We start from the raw sequence: 15,408 nt of genomic DNA, 5'->3' as shown, positions 1-15,408 counted from the left end.
TGGCTACTCGCGTTCTTTTACCCTGTTCCGGTAGACATCCAGAGTTTTGAACTCAACATAAATCTTCAAGCGCTCCTTGCCACATTTTTGCAGCAACTATTGTCCCATCACTCACACGAGACACAATGACTGACCCTAAGCGTGGGAATTATGAAGATATCAACCAGACACTCTGGTATCGAAAGTTCATTCGTGGAATAAAGCCACAGACAAAAGAACCGTATCCTGATGAAGACACGCCCGCCACGCCTGAACAACTCAATGACGACTTCATCGATTATTGGGGCAAACGACTAAAGACTGATGAAGCGTTCAGGAAGCACAATACGTACAATGAGCTGATGACCCAGTTTTGGGGTGAGTAAAATTTTCTCGTCAGGACTGATTGATTCTAACGATAGGCAGAGGATCCAGACATAATCCTGCAGACTTACGCCGTCGCAGACGGTCAAACAGTCCCAAGGAACAAACAGAAATCCTGGTTCAGATCCGAGCTTCGTTTCATCTCCGTCATCTTTCCCACTGATGCAAACCACAAGAAAGATGGCAAGGCACCAATCGGGTCTGTTTCGTGGGCGCCCTGGTTTGTGCTTATAGCAGCGTAAGTAAACGGGTCAACAGTTTGCTGTCTTTCGGGCTAACACATCAGCTCCTCTTCCATCCATTCCGAAAAGGATATCCTCCACATCATGAGTTGGTCGCGTGAGGATGGTCAATTCAGGTACTATGCTGTAAGTTGAAGTTCATTTCCTGTTAAGTGTTCAAAGTTGATTGAGATGGTAGCGCGATCTTATCATGAATGATGAAGCCAGAACGCAGCACGGCTGGGTATATCTCTGCTCTTCAATGGATGCTTTCGATGCTCCAGGCAAAGCATACCTGGGTCCTTTAAATGGTCATGTTAATGGAGGAATCGTCATGAAAGAGATACACAAGTAAGTTATCATCGGGCTGATATAAACCAAGGTGCTTGCTAACGCGGTTTATAGGCCTTGGATGCACTGGCTTGTTGGAGGTAGAGGAGTGACAGATCTTCTTGATAAAGAGCTCATTTCAGAGCTTACGGAGGCGAGATGGCTCACTTATCCTGGATCCCCCCCTCTCTACGGTGCAAGTGTGCAATCTGGTGAGACTTTCGAAAGAATAGTGCTGGACTCTGCCAGAGTCTGGTTTACTAGCCGACGGAACAAGGATTTTTTGACGGAGAAAGGAGGGACTAAAACATGCCCGGATAATATCCAGCGTTGGGCAGCGCACTTTTTCCTGACGACCAATATCAACATCGCTGCTACATCCAACAATGCCAACATTGTACCATCGGATCACTTCTTCAGCTATGAAATGCTCAGAGGATACAGCGATCTTCTGGTGAGTTATTTTCCATTCCACTGCCACTTGGTATCGCCAAAAAGGCACACCCTTTGTAGTGTGCTTATTGACAATTCCAGCCCAATCGAAGTCTTGATGACGACAAATGGCTAGCTGCCCACATACTCAAGGAGACTCCAGCTGCATTGACGGCCTGGAACAAAGAACAGTTCAAAAAGGACAAAAAGAAGTATCTGACTCAAGAACAATGGTTTAGAAGGTACTCCATTTCATCTTTCAAGTATGACGGGCCGTCTTATCTCTGGGCTTCACGGGAACTCAAGCTCTGCACCTTGCAGGAGGTAGCCAATGTGGAAGACGCACAACTTGTTGTTCCAGCGAACAGCCTTGCCGGTGGGATCTTCATGGGAACTCTCGAAAATGGCAAAGAGGATATTCGTGGAGGAGCCCAAGTCAACTTCGCTGTTCAGCAATGGGGCGAAGGGGATAATCCTTGGGTTATCCTTCAAAGCTCTGTGGATGATGCGCATGGCGTATGGACTGCTCAGAAGATGTTTTTGGGAGATGACAAAGACTCGGCACGATGTCAACTCTTTTCGGAGAAAACCTTTAACGCCTTGCAGATGGTTGACTTTTGGAATCCGATTTATTCCTGGAGACGTCTCAAGTTAATGCAGTACATCCCCGTCGAGGCCGAACTCTTGGATACGCCGACAACCGACCCAACGACCGGTGAATCTGTGTACAGTTACAGCCTCGAGCAATACTTCATCGATGCTGTCCGCAAGAGGATGGCCGACAAAGGGGACCTGGACAAACTTCAAGACGAATGGCCAGAGGCTGAGTTCCTGTGCAACTTGGACAAACCCCTCATTGAGCATCAAATTCGGATTTCCAACTACACCAACAAAGTGGCAGAGAACTTGAACGAGGCGACCTGGATTCTGGAGTATTTGAAGCTTGCCGAGTCTCGACGACGCATGTTTCGTCCGATGCCAATGAACTTTTTCGGCAGCAATATTCCATACTGCCTGGCCATGCCGTTCAACGATCCATGGCTGGAGATGACTGAACAGGCTTCCGTACGACAAATTCCTGAACGAGGTGTTGACGTCTTGAAGGCCTGGCTGGGATCGCTGGCTGGTAGCGATCCAAAGGTTATCCCCAATCAGAGTCTTGGGGATCTCAACAGGCTCATTAGCGACCGTGCCGAAAGTGGCGCAGATGGTTTGCCGGTTAAACTTTTGCCTAGGCCGTCGACGATGCGAATGGCTTGTCAACGTTACATTGCGGTGTCGAATCCTGAGACGTCAGAACGGCCTCACAGTTGCCCTTTCATGACGGGAGAACACTTAGCTTCCTTGCACACATCAGTGGAAGCTTAGATTCAGCTACTGATGACGAAGTTACGTTATTGATGCACCCAATGAAGAAGTTAAAAATGCGACGCATCCTAGCGCGTGATGATCTTCACTCCATACTCTGGTCATTTAAAACAGCTAGTAGTTGCCTTAAGCGCGATCAATGATCACTTCAATTAGCAACGGTCCAAATCCGACCTCGACGGCAGTCTGAAATCCAAGCCGTTGAAACCACAATTCGAGCTCGACTTGAACACTTGTCCGGTAGCTAGATCGAATATTGCGGTCACTGTTACTCTGAACCTTGCAATGATGATTGAAACGCTCAGTAAACGTCGTGGCTTCCAGAATTGGCTTGCTGGTCTTCTTTCTCAGCATCAGCGGGTTGAGGATACTCAGGCATGGGCCTTGAACCGCTAGCTAACGTGGAATATATTCGCTTGTATGACTATGCTCTACTCCTCAAGAAGAACAAAAGGAGAAGTAGTAAGTGTTGAGATGATATGTATTCGAGAAACCATCGGCTTTTGGCCGATCACCAGGTCTGGTCCCATTTGTAACCTGGTCCGAGTACGAAGCTTCAAGTGATCACGATGGTTTTATTAATTATATGTGCCTATTTTGGAAACAAGGACTTTATATCGATCATGTATCTACCACCTTGATTGAATTGGATGCCTCGGCAGTGACTACGAACTGCGATTTTGGTTTGCTCATAACATCAAAATGTGTACATCTAACATCGGATGGGCGCACCCATTTGCTGTATTCAAAGCTACGCGTATTAACATGATTCTTGCATCTTCCTGTTATTATATCGATACCTAGGATTGTAAGATCTGCAAATATCGGGCCTAGCTGCCCAAATTTGGTAAGACTACTCTGAAAAGTCAGGCGTGAAATCTCAACGACTTCTTGTCATCAGAAAGTAGCTGGACTGAAGCAAACTTGTTCATCCATGCGTATGATGTCTCGAAGATGCCTGCTCGAGTAATGATAGAGAATCAAGAGGAACTATAAGCGTCTGTATTCAACAAAGACACTTTTCAGGTTTCTACGATGCGGAAGCACTTACTCGAGTAGCACAGTGAATGGCTGGTGGAGATTCCGTCCGACATGAGCTCTCAAGGCAGAAACCACCGCATCACGAACGTTCTACTCACTGTACGAGGTCCGCCAGTAGCCATTCACTTCAATATTTTCAGCATCTATATAAACAATCTTGAAGCAATAGAACCAACCCCTTGCTCTCTCTTAGAATCATCATCAAGAACGTTGCAGATTCTCCAAACAACCAAACCATCAAAAGCACAAAGCACACACAACATCAGTCATCAAGACCCAAAGCCCACAACCCCAGAACTGAACTCAACACAATGTCCAGAAGCGGCCGCAGCTCCAACAATGGGGACACACCCCCACGCCGTCTCTCCCCAGGAAACATGAACGGCTTCTCCGTCCTAGACGCATACTGGCACATGAACCAGAACGCCGCCCGCAACAACGCAGCTTTTACCGGCAACGCCAACAACGGCGCAGGCTTCTCCGGGCCAACCTACGGCGGCGGTCCCAGTATCAACGGTGGCTCAACTAACATCCCCTTTCGCCCCTCCCCCAATGGCATGATTGGGATCAACGGGAACAGACAGCAGAACCCCCTGACTCCAATGCGTCCTGCTCCTCGCAGCCCGCCGTTCACCCACGCGGGTATTGGCCGCGGCTCTCCTGGGCCTAATATGAACGGCGCAGGCTACGGTAGAGGTGGCCCCTCAAATGGCGGCGGATCAGCATTCATGTCTGGTGCCGCCGGTCGAGGTCCCCGTGCCAGCGATGCGTACCGGAACAGTCCTGCTGCTCCATTCGGTGTACCGGGCGGCTATGGGCGGGGCGGCGGTGGTTCTACTACCCAGAACGGTATGACCAACGGATATACCAACGGCTATACTAACGGCTATCGCTCCGATGACGAGAGCTCTAATGGTAGTCCTACCCGTAGTCCCAACGGTCAAGGCCGTGGACGTGGAGGCGGATATGGTGGAGGATATGGTCCCTATGGACCATACGGCCGCGGTGGCGGTGGTGTTGGCGGCGGCCGGGGCGGTTCTTCCTACTAGACTTTAGTAACGGCACGAGCGTCTCCTGCTTGGGTTCGAGAGCCTAAGATGGGGCTCTTACTGGTGATATAGAAAAGGGGCAAAGTCAACAGCTCCTTCAGTATAAAGTTTGCATTCAACAGTAGGTAAAACTGGTTGCGAGACCGTAGACAGTCTAGCCGAATAGAAGTAAAATCCATCAACGTGAAAAACTCGCCACGTGTAAATTTGTTGTGTTACTGATATGTGTATTCACCCAGTCAACTGAATACGCCACCAATCAAGCCCAAATAGACCCCCTCAACTCCAATTTTGTCACCAGCTAGCAGGCGCCCGTCTAGGTCGACGGGTCAGGTCAAACTTGCTGGGTGGTGGAGTGGTTTATGGTCAACAATCAATTACGCCCACAGCCTACTCGACGACAGGCTACCGAGATCCCGAGTTCGAGTCCCAGCATGAGCACCAAGAGATGTAGCCCCTGAATCGGCACCGGGGGGGTGAACTCTTTTTTTCGTCCTGGCTCTTTATAAGTAGGAGTAAGAGTGGTCCTTCTCTTTCCTTCTCTATAAGAAGACAATGATGATCGACATACGCATACGCAACTAACCAAGTACCTTTGTTTACTTGATGAGAGGTCGATCCTAAGGTCAGGCAAACGGACTGGGAAGTCTCTAGATTATGGAAACCCCATCAACATTGGGTTTGCAGACTATGTCCCTTTAACGCATGAAGTTATTTCTGTATAACCAGCACTGCGTAGAACTAGGTATCCTTTCAAGACAACGCGTCTCCCGCCAGCAATGCAACAACAGTTCGTACCGCCCTCATCGGTCCCTCATTACCCTGAACAAATCTTTCAAATACTTTGGACGCTGCTGCCAATGAACCGCGCTCGTCACCTAAATGCCCTAGCTGATGTTAGTCCAATACGTGACGTAAGGCAGCCTTGGGGGGTACTCACACTTGCCGGGCATGCCAATGACCAGTCCAACCTTGCTTTGCGCCTCACCCGTCCAGTCAAAATCAATCCGCCACTGTAATCTCAAACACGATGTTTCTTCCTTCACGGCACCCGGTATCGGAATCTCGTACGCTGTTCTTCCCAGATGAGGCAGCAGTACTGAACGAGGCAGGTTCTCAGTCCGGTTTCTGTCTGTCGCACCATCCGCATCTTGACTATTTTCTTCATCGTCGTCCTTTCTCCTTCGCTTTTTCCGTCGTGTCCGTATCCTCGCCACGCTCTGCGCCAGCTTTTCTTTGTCGCCGAGTTCGGTGTCGAGGGTGTGCCAAACGTTCGCCCTCTCGACGGCTACTCTGTACCACTCGGACATGGCCCAAGTCACCACGCTGACGTTCCGGTTCATGTGAGTGTTGGAGCCTCCGTTTGTGACCTTTTCGACGAAAGGGCCGAGCTCCGCGACGGCTGCGGGGTCCAGGCGGGGTACTGCAAGCTCTTTGATTTGAAGGTTCTCCGTGTCGACAGTCATTTCCATCTTGGCCATGAAGAGACCCGCCGGATTAGCCGACCTAATAACGATGTTGTGTTTCCGTAGTGGAGGATCGGAATCGCTTTCCTTTGGCAGCATGTTCGTTGTCGCTGAAATTTCGAAGGGGGTAAAGGCTTGAAGGTATGGAAGCTCGTCGACGGCCGTCATCTGTATGGGGTGGTGCGAAGTAGGAGCAGGAAGTTTCTCTGGCTCTTCTTTTGGTATGGACAGCTGAGCTTGCCCTAGGGATCCAAACGAAAGCCATGATGTTGGGTTCATGGCCATGTCGAACCATCCTTGTGCAGCATCTGGCTTGGCTTCCTTCTCCGGTGGTACGAGGTGACGGCGGAGCAAGTCGAGGAGTTGATTTTGACGAGAGCGTCCCAAAGGCTGCACATCACCGGATCGGCGAGACTGCGCCTTACGTATTCGCTCGTTTTCATCAGTTGCAAGTTCCAGGTCGGCCTCTAACTTTGCGAGTTCCGCCTGAAGCGCGTCTCTCGTCTCCTTGAGCTCCGAGTAGGGATCAGGCACTGGTATTCCACGGGCCTCGTGTGTTCCGGAAGGGCCTGTTGTTGACCTTGTCTGTTTTTCCATCTGAGTCGGGCTCGTCTCTCGGGCAGCCCGTGCCATGGCCTTCTTGGAGGGATCCTGCGCCTTTTGAGAGAACTCGGGTGGTCGAAGAGGCGGTTGCTTCAGTGGCGAGCTCTTAGACGGTGAAGGGTTTCGCCGCTTCTTTTTTGAGGGTGTATCGTGGATGCCACGAGGAGGTGTCGTGACCACAGGGTCAGCCTGGCCCCTTTGCGTAGGGGTAGGCGGGAGTTCGGGCTCCTGATCGAGGTCAGGCTCAGGTTCGGGCTGGCGGGGAGGTGCTCTTCCAAGGCCGGCGCCGTGGCGAGGGGGCGTTCGATTCAAGACGCGCCCAGCAAAAGGGTTGAAGTCCTCATCGTCGTTGGGTCCAGGTTCAGGAAGTGGTCTCGGAATGGGTATGCCACCAGATCGGCGTGGCCTAGACGCCAGAGCTCCGCTCACCCTCGATTCAAGAGCCATCCGCCGCGCTGGAGAGCCCAGGTTGGTTGATTCGACCGCAGTTGATCCCGACATATTACTCCTTGGACGCGCAGGCCCTCTTTCTAAGAATCGCTCTGCCTGGCTCTCGGGTTGAGCGGCTGGACCCTCGCCAGCTACATCTTGGGTAGTAGATTGCGTTGATGGGTTGCTGGAACCCGCCTTTGATGGGCTCAGACTTCGACTTCTTCTTCGCAGGATATCGGGATTCGTCCGGGACAGGCTTGCTCTCGTTGGCGACGCGAAGGAAGGTCTCCTGGGTATTCGCGATCGTGGTGGGGGAGGGTCCGGCGGAGTGGTCGATTCGTTATTGTCTTCGTCGCGTTCTTTGCTAAGGCGGGGAGAAACCCTCCGCCGCTTCGGCGCAGACTCTTCCATGCTCAATGGTTGTCTTGGGCTTTACTGAAGCATTTCAGCGTGGAGCTGGCAGCCCGAGTTGAATTTGCGGCGCTGGTAGTCGACCTTGGTAAGATGCGCGACGGTCTCGTCCAGCGGGTGCACAGGCGGCGCGTTGTGTACATGCGACTCCACCGCTTTCCTGATTGGGCGGACCTTGGGAAGTAAACAGGGGAGGTCCTCTTAGAGCTCCTTGAAGCGTGTGTCTTACCTAGTACAAGCATGCTCCAAATCTTGCCCAATGTCTACCGTATCTAAAATCGGTTTTTTATTTTTTGGTCTATAATGCTGATAGCACTATTGCGGCCATGCTTTCTCCGTTATTTACCAATGAAAGAGGTTGTTTGAACTTCCACTACAGGTCCCTTCCTGACCTCACATGGGTACGGAGGACAAGTCCAGACGCGAGAGCACGTGATGATACTCTCACCTTACCTAAGCAACGGATTGAGACCGATGACGTCCGAGGCTTTGATGACCGCATTCCCATCGCCCTAGTCTCTCTCGCCTCTGCAGTGACAGCAGGCCGGCCTCACTCAACCCCAACAATGCCCATCTCCAAGCTTCAACCCACCTAGATCTGGACTCACCAACGGAGCACACCGAATATGTCAGCACCCGCCAGATTCCTCCCCCGCCTCCGGCCTCTCGTGCCGCGCATCGCCCGTGTGCCCCGAGGTGCCTTCGTCACGAGCCAGTCGCAAACCGGCCCGGCACCCATCGAGCCCTCTCAGACCCAAGCGCACCCGCTGGGCGCCTACTACGATGCGATCCTCAACGACCCTCAACCCATCCCCGATGTGAAGCCCGAGGAGCCCCCAAACTCCTCCATCCACAAACAGGAGCAAGGCCGTAAGACGTCGCCTCCCTCCCCAAGCCCAAGCCCAAACCCAAACCCAACCACCGAACCCGTTGCTGAAGCTCTCTCCGCACAGCCGGTGCCGACGCCGCCGCCGCAAACCGCGGCTGAGAAGGCCGCCATTGTCTTCGGCTCCGCCCTAGCCGGCCCTGCCGCGCGCCAGAAGCGTCTCGAGGAGCTGCGTTCCAAGAGCACGACGATAGCGGGGGTGGTTATTCCCCCGCGACCGGAAGAGCCGGATAACTGTTGCATGAGCGGCTGCGTCAATTGTGTGTGGGAACGGTACAGGGAGGAGATGGAAGACTGGTCGGCGGCGAATGCGGAGGCACAGCTAAAGTTGAAGGAGCAGCAAGGCGCGAGCGCGAATGATTCGAATACCATGGATGACGACGGCGGCGGTTCCGATACCAACTGGGTGCCGCAGGATCCCAAGATTGCGAAGAATATGTGGGACGAGAAGCTCTATGACGATGTCCCGGTAGGCATTCGAGAGTTCATGAAGACAGAGAAGAAGCTGAAAGCTGTACATGAAAAAGAAGGTACAACTGGAGGCTGAGGGTCACGGAACTTGGTCTTTCGGTCCTTTCTACCTTCTTCTCTTTCGTCTCATAGCTTGCGTCGGAGGCAACCATCCTCAAAAGCCATCATCAGCGTCATCCATAGACATTTGTTACAATACACTATATCACGATCGTATTAGATTCTGAAAGCTGCGATGTCGGGATATTTACTCGCAAAGGCACCACCACATGCGCCCTTGCCGCCTTTCGGCTCAACCGTCGGCTCCTGTCTTGCTTCAAGATGTGGCCGAAGATAGGAAACTGGGGTTGGGGAAGAGAGCATCAGGAGTGGCACAACTGCCATCTAGGCCGATTTGTCACATCTCAAAGTTGAGGGATAAAGTACGTCTTCGCAAAGGCCCTGATCTTTGCAAACTATTCGAGCAGAACTCTCAGTGTCAGATATCAACTGTTCGTTCTTGCCTTGACCTTATTGGTTTCCATCGTTTTTCATCCCCATGCCGTCCCTTCTTCTTACATTTCGTCTCATTATTATACTTGCCTTCTTCAACTCACACTTCAGACTGCTTTCTTGTGTTCTCTTTCAATGTCTTCACGCCTGCGGCACTATGAAAGGGTCTCCCAACAGGATTTGAACGGCAGCCACGGTCCTCACAGCGGTGACTCGCTCCCAGGGATCATCGCAGACCCGAGTGGTCGCAGCCCATCACCAACAGTGAACAATTACAGGCTATTTGAATGCCTTTCTCAAAAGACCCCGTCACAATTGTTGCCCTGCCCATTGTTCTTTCTGGATTTTCTCCTCAAGTTCCTATCACTGTCTATGCTCCATGTCATTATCGTTGCTTTTTATCACTGCTCATCATCGTTTCCGTATTCGTTATGGTGTTTCGAATACGAACGACCTGGTCACGGAAAGTGATAAGAGACGGCTCCTGCCTTTATTAACTGCCAGCGCAAGCCTGCAAAACTCCAACGTCCCGTCTACAAGCTGGCCTTCGCCCTGCCTGCCGGATCCATCAAAGCCGACCTCATTAGGGTTTCTCAAACCCGTGGGAAGAATGCGGATACTGACGACTAAGCACCTGAGGGTGTCAATGGTCACCTTTTAAGGTACTCATCCTCTTCCCTCTTTTCCTCCTCTCCAGACTAACCATCTCACCACCACCAAAGATGGCATCCAGAGGCACAATCACTCCGCTGCCGGTCATCCGCGAGGAGGAGGGCTGGGAAGATGCCTCCTCCTCGTCGGATGACGACTACGATGAAGACGAGGACGAAAACCTCGATCCGCCGGAGGACCTGCTCCTCCCCCACGAGAGGGCTCGCCCGCCTTCTCCTCCCGCTCACTCGGCCCGACTCCGCCTCATCTACCACTCGAGGGCGTGGGAGACGCAGGTATACATGCTGAAGGATGGCAAGGCCCTCAAGGAGCGATCCTCCTACCAGAAGTTGAGCAAAGGATTCTTTGCTGCCGACGAGTTTGCGACGCTCCTCAGCCACTGGTCCAACGCGCTTCACGAGCAAGTCCAAGAGATCCTGGGAGTCGACCACCCCTACCTCTCGCGCCTCGTACTCCCGGCCGCGCCGCGCCAATTCAAGCTCATCAAAGGCATGGACGGCTCCAGCCACATTCCCGATCAGCTCATGGAACCGTTTCCCGAAATGCAAGGTAGACTCGTCATGCAGAGAATGCGACCGATCAAGCCGACCATCATCCGTATCATCATCGACCACACCGTCGGCCGCGACTTCCAGAAAGAGGCTCTCACAATGCCAGAGAACTACAATCTCCACCCGAAAATCTGGCTTGGCTTGGTGCAGCCGCCCGAGGTCAAAGAGATGCTCAAAGAACACCCGAATCTCGCGACGCGACCCGCCTACCTCGACCAGCTCCTCAAGTTCATCGGTCGCCCCGGCGTCCTCGAGCTCGCGCGCAAGATGGGTACCGCTCTCGCTATCATTCACCACGATCTACAGAAGGACGCCCGTAACGTCAAGTTCCGGCTCGCGTACGATCCAACGCAGGACAAGCCTCAGCTCTGGGTCAGTGGATTGGGGAACATGGACGATTTGGCGACTAATGGGAACGACGACGGCTTCGTGGGAGATCCGGCGGGATACATCTAGGAGAACGAGCGTTTCTTCCCGCGGCCTGGCGTTGGTCCTGGTATCTTTGACGCGTTCTGGGCGGCGTACTTGATTGTCAGCGAGGCTATCATTCAGTGGAAGGAGGACATCTCGCCGGAGGGATCGTATCGGGACCAGGAGTTGAGAAAGTTGCTCATGGAGGCTCTAGTCGCGCGTCTGAAGACGCTCTAGGTTATATTTGGGCCAAGCTTGGTCTTGAGCTTTGCTTTTTTGGGAGGATAATTGCTGCGTTTCCGAGGGCAGGGAACACGAGGTTTATTGGGATTGATGAGTTATCGCCAAGGGATACCCAGAGCTTATGCAAAGACACGATAGTCTATGCCACTCAAGATGTGCCATATGGTGACCCATCGTATTGCGCCCAAAGACCATTTCTACAGTAGTACGAAAGCAAGAATTTCATGAGACCGAGCATGTGAATTTGTACATGACCCGATCAGGGCCAACAACCTACTCGTCTTTGAGTGGAGAGAATAGTCAACTGACAGCCGAGAGCATAGCAGCAAACAGTCCCATCGGCTCTCGCGGCCAGGGTCGGGAAGGAGTGGGTCTAAATTGGCATGTCATCATACTTGAAGCTCTCCACATCGACAAATCTACATTGGGAAGACTCTCGCCGTTTCATGACTCAATGCTGACTGGGCTAAAGTTGAACGCGGCGACAGCCACAGCGTCGTTTTGGAGCCTGGAAATTATCGTCAAATCTTCAATGGCAAGTGGCAGGTGGCAGGGGATGAAAATTCAGCACCAAGCTCTTTCCTCAGTTGGGACGGGAAGGAACTTTGGAAGGAGCGCAACACTTGATCCCTGCTATTTGAGAGTCACGCCGATTTCATTGGTAAATAAACACCGGAAGTGGGCTCTTTCACCGAGACAGACGGCGGGCTCCGAAGCCTCGGTATGGTGTCCCTCGGTCAGCAGCCATTCACAAGCCACAGTCGGATGACTGGCATCCGGGGCGCAGCAGCCAGATCCATGCCAAAGTGGGTCTAAAGCAACCCGCTGGTCATCGCGGGGCTCGGGGCTCGCCAGACAAAATTTCTCTCCCAAGTGCCCGCCGCCATGGCCTATCCATCCTTGTTTGGATGGCGGGGTCCCCTTTTGCTCATCGATGGATGGAGGGGTCCTGGTAGGCCTGGCGCGCATCTTTTTTTTTTTCCTTCCGTCCTCGTCTCGCGTGTGAATAGCGGCAGTCTCTCTTTCTCACTGGCAGAAACCTTGGGTCCCATTTCTTCCCTACTTAAGCTTCTTTTCCACTTTAAACTCACCTTTCTGTATATTTCCTCCCCCTCCGAAATATTCACGATCCATCTCTCCCGTTCTCTTTCTTCTTCTCTACATCCTCTCAAATACCAGACGTCAGAGACATCTCCAAATCTGCAGCATTCCTCCTACCCCGCAGTACACCCCGTCCACCGACCGAATTCGAGTCAAAGAACCCCTCCAAACACCGCAAAAATGGTCGAAAAGCTCTACGTCACGTACAACGATGTATGTTTTTCCTTCCTTCTTCCAGACCCCTAGCGCTATTACTTTCTTATTCCAGTGTTGGGTTTTCGTGTTCGTGCAAGGTGTCGCAAAACATGGGCTAACAGATGTTCTTCTTCTTCCAGGTGCACAACCTCTGCCAGGAGTCCGCCGTCAAGATCCTCGAGACCTTCCAACCCCAGCTCATCATCGCAATCGGCGGCGGTGGCTACGTTCCCGCCCGTATCCTCCGTTCCTTCCTGAAGAAGCCCGGCAACCCCAACATCCCCATCCAGGCCATCGGTCTCTCCCTGTACGAGAGCCTTCCCGAGACCTTCGGCGGCAACTCTACCCCTGGCGTCCCCGAGGTCCCTGGCACAAAGGTCACCCGCACGCAATGGCTTGACCTGACCGCTATCGGCGAGATGGAGAACCTCGTCGGCAAGCGCATCTTGATTGTCGACGAGGTCGACGACACCCGCACCACCCTTGAGTACGCCGTCAAGGAGCTGGAGAAGGACGTTGAGGCTGCTAGCCAGCGCCTCGGCAAGGGCCAGAAGACTGAGTTTGGTATCTTTGTTCTGCACGTGAGTCATATCCCCAAATCAATCGCGAATCGAGTTCGAGTTCAGACGTATTGACGTAACGGAATACAGAACAAGGACAAGGCGAAGAAGGGCACCCTTCCCTCCGACATGATGACCTCAGGTCACTACCTCGCCGCCCGCACCGTCGGCGACGTCTGGATCAACTACCCCTGGGAGGCCATCGACATTGCCGAGCACGACCGCCACGCGGCCGAGGCTCTCGCTGCGCGCCAGTAAACCCAAGGAGAGACCTTAGCATACGAGTAACATGAGAACGTGACGACGATGAGGGGCGAGGAGGATAGACGGACGGGGCTGTTTGGCGAAAGAAAGCCAGCATAGGGCGTATAAAAGGATACCAAGAGGGGCCATGCCGTCAAGCTGCCCACAAGCATACACATCACCAATGATATTTCAAAGTTATTCATTTCTGGACCTTCAAGCTTCTGACCCATGGCTGGTGGCGGCCACGGTTGGGGGCAGTGGCTGACATGCTACATCAACAGCTTTGGAGATCTTTAAACATCAACGAGACGAGGCCGACTTTCTGAGCTGTCTTGCCTACAATTCTTGAGCAGCAGTATCTAGCCACACGATGGTCATTTACGCCCCTAGATGCTCAACCCACCAGACATGATCATAACATGCACAAAAATCGAGTTTTACCACATTCGACCAAGTAAAACGTCGATTCAATCAAAGACCTGCCTCCCATACGCTTGCTAAACTTTACAGATACTTCAAACAAGAAAAGATCCTTCCACTCGAAGCAGAAGCCCCGAGCATGTTCCATCACATCTCTCAAGCCAACTCCGTCTCGATAACACTCTCAACCGCTTGCACCGGCCTCCAAATCTTCACAACCCGCAGTCCCGCCGCCGCAATCAACTCCCGCCACTGCTCCTCCGTCCTCTCGGCCGACGCCAGCCCCGCCATCATAATCATATCCGTTGCTGTCACCTTCGAAAGCGGCGCCCTCTCGCTGATCAAGCTCTCGTGGATCAACAGCCTCGAGTAACCCCTCTCCATGGCGATCGCGATATTCTTAAGGATATCCACCGCCGTGGCGTCAGGCCAATCGTGCAGCACGTTATGCAAGAAGTACGCTCTCGCCCCGCGCAGCGGCTGTGGCGTAAAGAAGTCGTGCGCCTGGATCGTGAAGGCAGAATCGGGCTTGACATCCTTCAGAAAATCGGGCAAGTCCTGCAGGATGAGATGCCGCGCGGGAATCTGCGGGTGTCGAACATGAAATTTCCTCAAATCATGGCCCTTCCCGCCGCCGATATCAACAACCAACGGCCTCTCCGGGATCGCGCCCTCGATGATCTTGTCCGTGGGATACACCTCGGTCCACGCCGTGAGGTTATCCCGCGAATGACACTCCATGACATCGTTGAAGTCGGACGTGAGCAGCGGGTTCGTGCCGACGTACTTGAAGAAGACGGCGTCGGGCCCGCGCCAGTGCTGGAAGTTGCAGTCGTTCTTGTCCGTCGGGTTCCGGTACCCGTTCTGCTTGAGGTAGTACGGCAGCGAGCGGAACATTGGGTTCGTCAGCTCGCCGTAGAAGCCGCCGTACATGGCCGGCAGAGGCGCGTCTTCGCCGAGGGCCTGGGCCCAGGGCGTGCGGGCGTAGGTGTCGAGGTCTGTTTCTATGACGAGGCGTTGGCCTGCTATTGCCCTCATCATGCGGCCTGTTTTTACCAGGTCAGTCTGTTTCTCATGGCTGAACGGGGTTCTGGATGTTCTCGACGTACGGATGAGGTGCTCATCGGCGCCGGTCAGCTTTGAGAGCTTGGTACAGGTAATGGGTTTACCACCAGCCTCGTGCCACTTTTTGAATACGCCAGCGTCGATGAGCGTCTTGATCGCCGCGTTCCCGCCGCCCTTGACCACGATGTGATCCCACGCGATATCCCACGGCGTCTGGACTTTTCTCAACGCATCATACAATGCATCTCTGGCTCGTATCCTCTCCGCCTTATCCGCGAAGCTCTCCCCGTTGATGTCCTGAAGACTTGCAATCAACGCGTCTGCAGTAGCCATCCCTGCAAGTGTATACAGTGTTCGCTATAATGAAGTTGACGACGGG

The 15,408-nt window shown here is 53.0% G+C and overlaps 7 protein-coding genes across 7 annotated transcripts; 5 read left to right on the top strand and 2 right to left on the bottom strand.

The window, feature by feature from the left end:
* Positions 1 to 125: 125 nt before the first annotated feature.
* CPAR01_00413 (uncharacterized protein) lies at positions 126 to 2,714 on the top strand (the record flags this gene model as incomplete). Its single annotated transcript, XM_060484705.1, has 6 exons — positions 126 to 357; positions 406 to 601; positions 650 to 731; positions 784 to 935; positions 990 to 1,368; positions 1,449 to 2,714. The coding sequence occupies 6 exons, from the start codon at positions 126 to 128 to the stop codon at positions 2,712 to 2,714; spliced, it is 2,307 nt and encodes a 768-aa protein (XP_060355562.1).
* A 1,352-nt stretch (positions 2,715 to 4,066) lies between these two features.
* CPAR01_00412 (uncharacterized protein) lies at positions 4,067 to 4,804 on the top strand (the record flags this gene model as incomplete). Its single annotated transcript, XM_060484704.1, has 1 exon — positions 4,067 to 4,804. The coding sequence occupies one exon, from the start codon at positions 4,067 to 4,069 to the stop codon at positions 4,802 to 4,804; it is 738 nt and encodes a 245-aa protein (XP_060355561.1).
* Positions 4,805 to 5,557: 753 nt separating this feature from the next.
* Positions 5,558 to 7,716, bottom strand: CPAR01_00411 (uncharacterized protein; the record flags this gene model as incomplete). The annotated part of the gene is made up of 2 exons (XM_060484703.1): positions 5,558 to 5,691; positions 5,745 to 7,716. The coding sequence occupies 2 exons, from the start codon at positions 7,714 to 7,716 to the stop codon at positions 5,558 to 5,560; spliced, it is 2,106 nt and encodes a 701-aa protein (XP_060355560.1).
* A 626-nt stretch (positions 7,717 to 8,342) lies between these two features.
* On the top strand, positions 8,343 to 9,149 carry CPAR01_00410 (oxidoreductase-like protein; the record flags this gene model as incomplete). Its single annotated transcript, XM_060484702.1, has 1 exon — positions 8,343 to 9,149. One exon carries the CDS (start codon positions 8,343 to 8,345, stop codon positions 9,147 to 9,149), a length of 807 nt encoding a protein of 268 aa, XP_060355559.1.
* A 1,138-nt stretch (positions 9,150 to 10,287) lies between these two features.
* CPAR01_00409 (uncharacterized protein) lies at positions 10,288 to 11,244 on the top strand (the record flags this gene model as incomplete). The annotated part of the gene is made up of 1 exon (XM_060484701.1): positions 10,288 to 11,244. One exon carries the CDS (start codon positions 10,288 to 10,290, stop codon positions 11,242 to 11,244), a length of 957 nt encoding a protein of 318 aa, XP_060355558.1.
* A 1,479-nt stretch (positions 11,245 to 12,723) lies between these two features.
* On the top strand, positions 12,724 to 13,556 carry CPAR01_00408 (phosphoribosyl transferase; the record flags this gene model as incomplete). Its single annotated transcript, XM_060484700.1, has 3 exons — positions 12,724 to 12,756; positions 12,861 to 13,319; positions 13,389 to 13,556. 3 exons carry the CDS (start codon positions 12,724 to 12,726, stop codon positions 13,554 to 13,556), a joined length of 660 nt encoding a protein of 219 aa, XP_060355557.1.
* Positions 13,557 to 14,120: 564 nt separating this feature from the next.
* Positions 14,121 to 15,362, bottom strand: CPAR01_00407 (O-methyltransferase; the record flags this gene model as incomplete). Its single annotated transcript, XM_060484699.1, has 2 exons — positions 14,121 to 15,010; positions 15,074 to 15,362. The coding sequence occupies 2 exons, from the start codon at positions 15,360 to 15,362 to the stop codon at positions 14,121 to 14,123; spliced, it is 1,179 nt and encodes a 392-aa protein (XP_060355556.1).
* Positions 15,363 to 15,408: the final 46 nt, after the last annotated feature.

This window comes from Colletotrichum paranaense (assembly GCF_030867605.1).
Source record: "Colletotrichum paranaense strain IMI 384185 chromosome Unknown Scaffold_1.1, whole genome shotgun sequence".
NCBI classification, from domain to species: domain Eukaryota; kingdom Fungi; phylum Ascomycota; class Sordariomycetes; order Glomerellales; family Glomerellaceae; genus Colletotrichum; species Colletotrichum paranaense.
The sequence above is the reverse complement of the archived record's forward strand: the minus strand, read 5'-3'. Positions and strand labels throughout refer to the sequence as shown.